The 11,539-nt window shown below is 38.1% G+C and overlaps 1 protein-coding gene across 4 annotated transcripts; it reads right to left on the reverse strand.

Annotated features, from left to right (window-relative positions):
* Window positions 1-2,817: 2,817 nt before the first annotated feature.
* LOC132186075 (protein FLX-like 3) lies at window positions 2,818-10,377 on the reverse strand. Of its 4 annotated transcripts, none has more exons than XR_009440702.1 (6): window positions 10,175-10,377; window positions 8,996-9,535; window positions 8,740-8,885; window positions 7,921-8,000; window positions 7,578-7,798; window positions 2,818-3,834 (listed from the first exon to the last, which is right to left on the reverse strand). XR_009440702.1 is itself a non-coding variant. In XM_059599861.1 (6 exons), exons 2-5 carry the CDS (start codon window positions 9,520-9,522, stop codon window positions 7,715-7,717), a joined length of 837 nt encoding a protein of 278 aa, XP_059455844.1. In that variant the 5' UTR covers window positions 9,523-9,535; window positions 10,175-10,377; the 3' UTR covers window positions 2,818-3,834; window positions 7,708-7,714. The 4 variants fall into 4 exon arrangements, 3 of the variants coding, with proteins under 3 accessions (XP_059455844.1, XP_059455843.1, XP_059455841.1); XM_059599861.1 differs by having other exon boundaries at window positions 7,708-7,798; XM_059599860.1 differs by lacking the exon at window positions 2,818-3,834 and having other exon boundaries at window positions 7,497-7,798; window positions 8,996-9,528.
* Window positions 10,378-11,539: the final 1,162 nt, after the last annotated feature.

An 11,539-nucleotide genomic window follows, 5' to 3' on the forward strand; every position in this document is an offset into this window, starting at 1 on the left:
ATAAACATCTGAGTAGACCCTCTCCAGAATAGTAGATTTCTTTTGTGAAGATGTTGCAAAAGAAACTCTATGCTGCTTCCCGAATAAACAATGTTCACATGGATTAAGAGCTTTACCTTGGTCAACAAGAATGAGCAATTTCTTTGCCAAAATCTGCAACCCTTTCTCACTCATGTGACCCAGCCTTTTGTGCCATAAATTTGGAGATGAACTATCTTCCACAGCGAACAACTCATCATGACACACCTTTATATGTGTCTTGTATAATGAACAACAAGACTTGCCTTTGGCCACCACCAAAGATCCCTTGGTGAGCTTCCAAATTCCTTTGCCAAAGTAACTTTCATACCCTTCTTCATCAAGAATATTCTCAAATATGAGATTGAGACGCAGGTCGGGAATATGTCGAGCATCCTTCAAAATCAACATGAATGTTACCAGCCCCAACTATCTTCGAGTTGCTAGTGTTGCCCATTCTTACCATACCAAAGTCTCCTGCTTTGTATGATGTGAAGATCTCCTTGTTAGGAGTAGCATGGTAAGAGGCAGCGGTGTCTACAATCCACTCCTCATCATTACCCGCAACATGCAAACAATCCCCAGTGCTATAAGATAGAACTACCACATCTTGCCCCGAGCAAGTGGCAGTTGTATTCTTTTCATCATCTTTTCTTTGGCTGTAGTCAGCTTGATTTTGTTCTCGCTTCCAAGCATAGCAATTTCTCTTCATATGACCCTCCTTGCCGCAATGATAACATTTTCTTATTTCAATGGACCTCCCTCTTGACTTTGACCTCCCTTTGGATTTATCACGACTCTTGAAACCTCTGTTTTTGCTTCTGCCCCTGTTCTCTGTGATAAGAGCTTGTGCATTGTCTGTCCCAGCAGCTTGTCTTCTGGTTTCTTCATTGAACATACTGCTTGTGACTTGCTCCATGGTCATCTTGCCATCGGGAGTAGAGTTACTCAAAGACACCACCAAGGTTTTCCAGTTATCTGGTAGAGAGCTCAAAAGCATCAAAGCTTGTAGCTCCTCATCAAGAGTCATCTTCATAGTGTTCAGTTGATTTACGATACTCTGAAAATCATTCAAATGGTCGGAAACTGAAGCACCCTCCTTAAACTTCAAGTTAACAAGTTGTCGAATCAAGAAGGCTTTGTTTACGACTGTCTTTCGCTCGTATCTTGTTGTCAGCTTCTTCCATAATTCACAAGCATTGGTTTCATCGGAAATATGATGGTAGACTTTGTCATCCACCCATTACCGAATGAGACCAACTACTTGTAAATTTAATTTCTTCCACTCTGCATCTGAAGTCTCCTTTGGCTTGGCTGTGTCACCTTCAATTGGAGCATACATATCTTTATAGTAAAGAATGTCTAACATCTTGCCTTTCCAAAGCAGCCAATTGCTACCATTTAGACTTATCATTCTACTGCTTGTACCTTCCATTAAAATTGCACAACAATCTTCAAAGAAAAAACGTCGGTGAATAGTACCGTATTACCGTCAACCTGGCTCTGATACCACTTGTTAGGGATGGACACACCCTTGACTCAATGGTTGTGCAAACTCCACAAAATAATAATGGAATGATAAATGCAAGAGATCAACACACAATATTTACGTGGTTCGGCAGTGGGCCTATATCTACCAGACTAACTCCGATCAATCTACTATAAACAACTTGTTACAATGATGTTTACTTAAGTTATGCAAAACTTGAGTTAATATAGGAGTAAATTAATATAGAGAGAAAACAACCTCTGTTGAAACTAATATACACTCTTAGTGGTGTATTAAAACACTCTTTTCTTAACTCTCTCTCTAGAGTATAATTAAAGCTCTCCTCTCTTGGCTTCTCTTCTCGTGTGTTATTGTTGATCTTCATCAATCATCATTTGAGGCATAAGGCCCCTTGGATATTTATAGTCAAAGTTAGAATCATCTAGATGATGAACTTAGCCCCCAAGTTAAAACCATCTAGATGAATGAACTTGGCCTCCAAGGTAGAACCATCTAGATGATGAAGACAAATTGAGAACCATCTAAATGATGAAGACAAATTGAGAACCTTCTAGATGGATAGAGAACCATCTAAATAAATCTTTGAAGAGGACCTTCTAGATGGATGGAGAACCATCTAAATAAATCTTTGAAAAAAAACTTCTAGATGAATGGAGAACCATCTAGATAAATCTTTGTAAGACTTGCTCCATTTTATTTAATCAAAATCTTATCTTAAGTAGGAAAAAACCTTGTCGGCAGCCAACAGAAAATGGGTTGCAGCAGCCATCTACACAACTGCCGACCCAAGGTAGAGAGAAATAGAGGGCATGTAAGTTGGACTTAGATGGTGGGTGGTGTGGACTTGGTGGCCGTCGGCCCCACAGTGCGCTGGAGTGGTTGCCTCGCGTTGCTGCCTACCCTTGGATGGTGGTTTTGGGCAAATAGTGCGATTGGCCTTGTGGGGGTTCAAGCTAGTAGGGATGGCTTTAGGGAGGACCTTCGTTAGTTGTAGGTCACCTACAATGGCATCGTTGAGCGGCACTCGATGGCTATTGCTGTGATTCGAGTGTTTGGCAGTAAGTGAGAAGAAAGCGTGGGTGATGGTGTGTCCTATGGCTGTGGTATGGGCAATATGTGGCTTCGTCTTCTTTGTTTGAGGTTGAGTGTTGAGAGAGATTTAAAAAAGAATTTAGTGTACAACTGTAGCATAAATTATATTTTGACTAATATGTTGGAGAAAAGTGGCTCGTATCAGCAAACTATAGCTAATGAGCCATTTAGAGCATCTTCTGATTTTGCATCACCAGCTAGTTGGAATTATGAAAAAACAGACCATGTAAATTTCTAGTTGTTCTACATCGACTCCGTATCAATTTTTATCGGGTGCTTAATTATACACGAAACTAGAAGTAATACAAAAAATTTCCGCCAGGGGTAACCATTAAAGTCCAACTCTTGTAAACGAGCATCTCAACTCAACCCTCATAATCCCCCTGCTCAACTCAATATCGGCAAAACTAAGCCCATCAATGGCAGCAACTACTAGGAACCGTGTCCATGTCAAATGCCAAGTGCTTGAACACCTGATCACCAAAATTGCCCAAACCCAGCAAGCCAATCAAGAAAATACCCCTCCCGTCTCTCCGTCAAAACCTCCCCAAAAGCCCGACCTCACTGTTTCTACCCATTATAAGTGGGGTGCTCTCTTTAACATCCTTCAACCATCTCCTGAAAATCACATTAGCACCACTTCAGAGCAAAAGCAAAGCCCATGGTTATAACCAACTCCAGTATCAAATTGACCTCAGAAAATCAAACATCTTCCTCTGAAAACAAATCTTCTGATATTTGAGATATTCGTTTTCATTCAGTGGCATAGAAATCCAGCAATGAACTGGTGGGATCAGCGATGGTGCACACATGGCAAACTGACGCCGGCTAGGGTTGGAAAAAATGAGAGCAGAAGAGGATATTATGCGGGCACATGGGTGGTATTCACTGAAAGAATATGAAGGTGTAATTGGAGTTTCAAGAAAACTCGTAAAACCTCATATCTGCTTCTGGAAAATAAATTTCCAGAAGCAGCTAACTGCTGCTGCGCCATAATGTGGTCAGAACAAATCTGCTTCTGTCCAAAAGCGTTTTCAGAACCTTAACGCCTCAATAAGGGCCAAGCACGCGTGAAAATTGATTTCGACCCTCTGACCGCAACGCCAAACATGCACCTAAAGCCCTTTAGCCAGAACTGCAGAAGTTTATCTGACATTCTTTTGGATCCGGCATACTTTGCCTTTACCTTCCACATAAAAGTACCGGCCTTCTATCTGCAGCACATAATATGAAAAAAAAAAAATCGGTCAGAATCAATCAACATATATACAGACATTTATAAAAGTAAAAAAACTGTAATAGGCACATAACAAATTTTTATAACCATCATGTGGCCATATTTCATACTTAGAAAAAAAAAAAAAAAAAACCATATTTCATAATAAAGTACAAAGCCAAAATAGAGAAGCCAACTTGGCAGAAGCAGACATGAACACAACACCCCATACTTCCATGCCACAGGAGCATTAACAGTTTTATGTTTGTCCTGAATTGTCTGAGTGATGTCAGCAGGCCATAAGGATCCATCAACAATTCTTGAATTCCAGATACTAACATTTACTAATTTAATGCTAATCCTGCAATATCTGACTAAATTTACTTTGATAACCTTGATGAGACAATACATAGTGACCATATGAAACCAGTCCCTACTTGATTTATAGCCTTCACAAAAGCATTTCTCTCCAAACCTACATTACACAGATTACACTAGGAAACAATAACCAGAAAGCACCAACTCTAAGCTGCCATTTGAAATAGAAAAATCAACCTCTAACAAGCTAGAAGTTTATAGTCCAGCTACATAATAGATACAAGTCAATTCAAAATGTGCTTTCCCTTACATTTAAGGTCCGAGTAATAAACCTGAGCTACATTATAAAGATTACCATCTAAATTTCCTCATTCAGTCATTTTATTCATTAGAGGACTAGGCTCACGCATCCTATAAAATTGGAATGACAGAACCACCTATAAAAAAGAACTTGCATAGAAGGTTTGCTGCTCCTACAATAGTCGGCCAGTTCCAGGTGAATACCAGATAAATTGGAAGTCTTTCTGTGCTATAGCAATTCATAAACGATTTCTCTGACCACCAATAACATAAAAACCAACAGGCATCCACTGTTTCAATAACTCCAACAGAATCATCACATTATAAATATAGGATCTAAATGAAAATGGAGAACCAACGGCAAACCTAAGACCATTATTTAAACCATCAAAGTGACCTGAATCTTCCATCTTAACCTCATAAACTACAACTTGGGCATACCCATCCGGATGTGTGCTTCACAAGTAAGAAGATAAACTTCCTGTCTGCCAAGGAAAAGACCTAATATTTCTACTTCATTTAGACACTTTTTGCCCAACTCCCAAAAAGAACTTGAGTGAAAAGCAAGCCCTCTGAAACGAGTGGAAAAGATCACTGAAATCTCCGAATATGCTCCAAATATCTAAGAATCCAACAATTTACACAACATATCATATAATTCTTAAGAAGTGAGACTTCAGCTGCTATCTCAATACATCAAAGCGAGAAATAATTCACCAACACCTGATAGACTTGTAAACCTTCCATGGAATGGTGCAAAAGCAATTACTTATGAAGGAATCTTCAAAGGTCCGTAGTGAAGCTAATGACCATATAAGCCCAAAAATAGCAAAGTGAGGAGCAAATTCAGAACGCATGAAACGGTTGGTGAAGTTCATTACAAGGTTGATACCATTGAATGTGAGATTTGAAGTGTCAACGGGCATATAGCAATTATGCAGGCTAAAATATTATACTAAAGAAAGACCACAACAAAGAACAAAACCCAGAGCCTATTAAAAGTATAGTCCTATACGAGACCAACATATAAACTTTAACCTTAGGACATCACAGGGACCCATAAGCATTATCTAATATCAGTTAAAAAGTCCAGTTAGAAAGACAAATATAAATTTCAGACCCATTCAGCCATTAAAAGAGATAAAATACTTGCCTATGAAGTTCAAAATCGCAAGCCGCTTGTCACATGGCATGGCCACCGTTGTTTCTTCAGATATTCCAGGGTCATTTCAATGCTTGGTGCAACTTCTTCCACATGGAAGGGGCCAGAGTATTTTGACCACTGAAAGGGTTTACAGGATTATAACCCAGATAAAGAAAGAGATACTTTGCAATGACACGAGAAAAGCTGAACTGCATAACTCTTCAATTTCCACACCTGTTTGCAGAGGGTATAAACCATGATGGAAGAACACTCATCAGAAGGCTGTCCAAGAAATTCTACCCCCTTTTCTGCGGTGTAATGTACACTATCTCCGTTATGCCATCCTACATTCACTCTCATCCAGATCCAACGAATCCTTTATTTAGATATAGGAAACAAACTTTAATCCACTTCCAGTACACTAGCTCAAATAAGGAGCATGCAACCTCCAATTCCACCTTCCATTTTTGGTACAAATTTCCACTGACAAACTAAATTTGATCAGGCATCATATGCGTGGTACCCAACTAACCTCCCTCGTTTTTTCAAATTGTTACTTACTGTCCGGAGTGCTACCAGAGAATGGTGTAAGCTATAAGTAAATCATCATGTTCATCCAAAACAGCTTTAATCAAAGCCGCCATTTGATACACTCTTAACTTATGATAACAACACAATACCATACCATGTATGACAGCTAAGTATAGAAGGAAAAACAGGGATTCAACATCACATCAATGGATTACTACAAAATTGCCACTTTGGATAACCCAACTTCCAGTATCCATTCTTCTACTGCTAGCTTAAAAAATGGCTATTGCTCGGAACTCAACAATAGCTGTAAGGCACATTTACTTTTCATCAATTTTATAATCTAAACGAATAAGGGATCCTTGCTGTTCCTAACTGCAAAACCACAAAACTCACTGCAGCGACATACTTAAGATACTAAGTCAGTGCCACAAATTCATCCAAGGAAGATAATTTAAACAACAACAAAAAAACCTACGAACAATGATTCCTAATCACCAAATCTATGGATAAAAGCAGCCCGAAAATCTCCAAAACATGATATCTTCCTTGAGATCCACCTAAAAGAGTGTTGGTAGGCTTGACTATAAACACTGTAATGCGAGATCCATATTCATCTGCAAATATTTTTGTTCCTAATTAGATTGTCTTGTGTAGTCCCCTACAACACATTCTTGAACTGCATATCTTGAAAAGGCAGTTATTAATTGGTAGCCACGGTACATCAGCACTCCCAGTGCCAAATGCGATTCAAAGCATCTGATCTTGCAGTGATAAGATTTGCTTATCATTTCCCAAAATGAAATTGGCAATCTAACTCTATAAGCTAAATATGAATATAAACTCCTGAGTATCTTTTCCAAAGAGAATGAGATCCATAACAATATAGTGGGCAATCTCCACCTATTTGCAGGAAGCATTACTTAATACCTTCAGTAATATACTTCCAAGCAGAACAAAAACGAAAAAAATAAACCAAATACCAAATAACTATTTGATTAAACCTCAAATGTGTTACATTCTTAATGCATGATATAATACCATAATTCATATTCGAACTTCAAACGAAGCATTAACTGCAGCAGCCAACCAAATTAAGTCTGCAGTCATGCAACATGACATATCTCCCCCGTCAATTCCAAATAATATGTAAATATTTCAACCTCCAGAACTGAGTGAAAGATGAGATTAATGTCACCAAATACAGCCCGAATTTTGAAATTCATATGTTCATGATACATTACCACGCAATTCCAGAATAATCAGCTTGTAGTCAACAGAGATGGACAAGTATTATTGAGAAAAAAGTGCCCAGAATAAAGAGAATCAACAAGACAAATAGACATGGTAATGTGAGACATAAAATATGAGGGAATGATAAGAGCCAGATAAATTATTCTTCAAAGCAACAATAAAAACCCTATATACGCCAGTTTAGGATGACTAACAATGTATTCAGATGAATTACTTATGCGGCATGCATAAATAGATGAAAGCTAACACTTCTCGCCCATCTGAATTCGAATAACAGACATCAAATAAACAGATAAGTCATTGCTTCATTCAAACAGTAATCACCAAGATCTCAACGACGAGTCATGCGAGGCTTCTCAGGACCTCCCAATGAAGCTGGACCTGGACCATACCGAGAAACTTTCTCGGCAGCACCCTGAAAAATAAAATAGATAACATAATGAAAGCAAAAATACAAATTAAGAGTCTAATACAGTAATGCAATGACCTAAAAAAGCCAATAATGAATGATAGTTCTGATCATATAAGCACACATACCAGATGAACCCCATATCCATCCCCGTAAGGAGCAGGAAAAATGCTATCTGGGCTGCTGAATTTCATCCCATATGGTCCACCTGCAGAGACCGGAAATCACAAAAAATATCATTATCAAAGTGCAAGATAACAAAGAAACACAAAATAGTTAGATAAACAATATGCTTGCTCTTCTAGTAGGCTGCAATGCATGACAACTGGGAAAATCATTCTAAATACTGAACAAGCAAGGAAACAATTTAAAAACTGTTCAGTTTCAAGGGGAAAAATCATAAATTACAACTGTCCCAATTGCTACTCCGAACTTGTAATAAGATACCTTCATACTTTTATGCATGCATAGTGGTTAAATTGCAGAATGAGAAAGAAATTCCAGTTATAACATATTTATGTATTTGGATTAGCACAGTTCCAATATGGTTTGTCGTGTGCAATGAAATTAAATGAAAGAACAAGGAAGATGCCAAATGGCCTGCCCAATACATGACTATAGGAAGAGTGGGAAAGCTAGAGAGCTTTGTAAAGCCAAGTGGCCCAACCCCAACACAATGTGGACCTTTTTTCTCTCTCTTTTCCCTGTCAATTGAAACTAGGATAAGCAATTTTGCATTTGCACAATAACATCAAAAAGGCTAACAGAGACTCTCTGTAACAAGGACATGGAGAATGACACACAACAGTCATAGTATAACTATAGATGCAAAATCCATCTACTAGGACATGGATGTCCATAGGGTTCACAGGATACAATACATTATCACTATAAAATCCAAAAAATCAAACTTCTTCCACAAGAAAGGTGAGACAGGCAGGTCATACCAGCACCCCATTGCCTACTGTCAGCATTTGCAAATTCTGCACGCAGCTTCTCCACTTCGCGGGCCATGGAAACCAAGTTCTTCTCCATTGACTGCCTCTGTTCCATCAGTTCCATGTTTGCCTTCTTCTCATAATCAAGTGCAGCTCTGTATAACAAAGTCTTCAATTAGTATACAAACTTCAAGCTAAAAGTTTTCATACCACAAAAGGCTTTAAGATAGGAAAAGAAAGCTATATTTGTAGTCTTAGCACAGACCTAGTATGCATAAGCTCCTGGTGCATCCCATCAATCTCTGCCCTTAAAGATGGAATCTGTTGATTATCAGCTTGCAGTCTTGTACGCTCTTGTGTGAGGTTCTGAACTTGCGCTGTGAGTTCCTGCCTAAGGTTATTCAGCTTCTGAACTTCTGCACGAAGCTGTACAGCCTCATTTTTCAAAGGCTCAGTAGCTCGGAGTTCAGCCTCCAGCTTCATTCCTTTCTCCCTAAGATCCCTAGAGTGCATTTCCTGTTCGGTACGAATGTCAGTAATGATGAGATTCATGCGGTGAAGCTCTTCCTTGGCAGCACCAAGCTCTCGATGCAGTGCCATACGGTCTTCAACCAGCCTCCTATTATCAGCTAAGAGCCTCCGGATCTCAACATGCTGCATTTCAAGTTCTTCCTCCAACAAAGCAGGATGAGGAGGAGGCCTAGGCATTGGAGGACGAGCATAAGGCCCTTCCGGCAGGTAACCACGCCGGTCATTGAAGGCTTCACGGGGACCACGGTTTCTCCCTGCCATATTACCCTAAAAACTACCAAAAAAAAGAAAGAAAGAATGTGAAACCATGAAATTCTGATAATATTGCTATAACAACATTTTGCGAAAAAGATTGCCATTCTTTGAAGCTTAAAGAAGTTGGGCCATTACGTGTGCAAAACATGGAAAAATATTGTTAGCTTATTACTCTATTAAGATCATGGATTGGTGATTTAGGTGCCAGACTAGTAAATCATATACGTAAACAAGTTATGTTGGTTTGATTATCGTTTATGGTCCAAGATTTTACATAATCAACCCATGCCACAAAAACCATCTCTGTGAAGAAACATAAAATCCTTACGGCAATGTTTGGCAGATGGGGATTTGTCAAAAGTAGAAACAAAGTTACGTTTCATAATTTCAGGTTTCTCTCATTGAATTCGCACCATTTCATTCCATTATACTACAGAAGGTCACAAAACACAAACAACCTAAACTTGACTTTCTTCACCTCCACACCCCTCCGGGTTTTCTCGGCAAACAAACGCAGAATTTAGCACCAAAAGGAACAAGGAAAAAAAAATTATAATCCTACAAACCCTAACTCACTTTTACATATTTATATATTATAAACCATAAATTGCTGAACACAAATTCTAAGCACCAAAGAAAAATCGAAACAAATTCAAACCTGTTGAATTTGGTATCAGCGAAAGGAATCTGAGGGTTCTGATGGCTCTGAGGGCTCGGGAGGTTCTTAGAGAGAAAAAGAATGGGCGAGCGATTCCAAGGAACGGAATTCCTGAAGGTTGGTGTAGGAGATGGAATATCTTACACGGCGTCGTTTACATCGTGGATAGTGCAGTTACTGCGTTTGGTCAGGGTTGTAACACGATATCTGTGTTCTGGAATCTGGGGTATTGGGGTTATTCCAGTTTTAAAATGATTGCAATTCTTTTTAAGGCGATATTAGTCGTCGCTACTAGTTTCAAGTTTCAACTTCGACGTCGACTCTTCCGAAGTCTCTGGTAACGAACAACGCATATGGGTTTCAATATAGACTATAGTCCACTAAAGAAATGTAGACAAACATAATTTTCGGAATTGTGTCTTTTGGTAATTTTTAGAGAATTCATTTGAGTTTGTTATTTTAAAATGTGAGATTTAAAAATAATGATTTTATAAAATGTGTGATTTGAAGATGTAATTTTTAAAAACGCAATTATGTGTTTGATAAAATTGCGGTGGTTTTAGTCGTTTGACCTTTAAAATCGCAGTTTAAACTTTAAAATTATGCGTTTTCAAAAAAATCACCTCATTACCTGCAATTTGAAAATGCATATTTTTTACGTTTTTAAACTCTTTTAATTCGCAATCCTAAGCAATTCATTTTTTGCGATTTAGTTTAAAATTACTTCTTCTTTTTTGTCTATAAATCACAATGCTAAATATACCTTTAAATACAAAAAAATAAAAAAACTTTTAAAATTTTTTATTTTAACTTTCCCGATAGTTTAGTCATTTTGTCTCTTTAGTTAAAATGGCTAACCATTTCACTAAGAGCAATTATAGTGGTTAGTATTTTTTTATTTTTTTACTTTATGCTAAAAATAAAAAAATCCATCAGCTTATCTAAAACTTATGGAAAATTCGTTTATGAAGAGTGTCACATGACTCAGTCACGTGACACTGTAGACGGGTGCATGTTTATTTATTAGTTTCTCTCATTTCTCTCAATGTTTTTCCTTTGTTTTTGTCTCTTCTTGGGGTTGGGAAGATCAGCAACTTCAAGGGGCTTGGGCTTTGTGGGCTCTTTCTCTACTTGCCAAGGTTGCTTTCTTAGCCTGTGGAACATCACTGACCACCACCTCTTTTTCTTGGGCTTGTTTTTGGGCTTCCACAATCATGCCCGAATTATTATTATTATTGTATTTTAAAAGCCATCAAAATAATCATCAACATACGACACAAGATTTGTTGATGAGGAGAAAAGCATTCAACAAGAAAAAACATCTCTAAACTTATGATTCACTTCACTGTAGAAGAACCTACCACA

Source organism: Corylus avellana, chromosome ca7 (genome assembly GCF_901000735.1).
Source record: "Corylus avellana chromosome ca7, CavTom2PMs-1.0".
NCBI classification, from domain to species: Eukaryota; Viridiplantae; Streptophyta; class Magnoliopsida; order Fagales; family Betulaceae; genus Corylus; species Corylus avellana.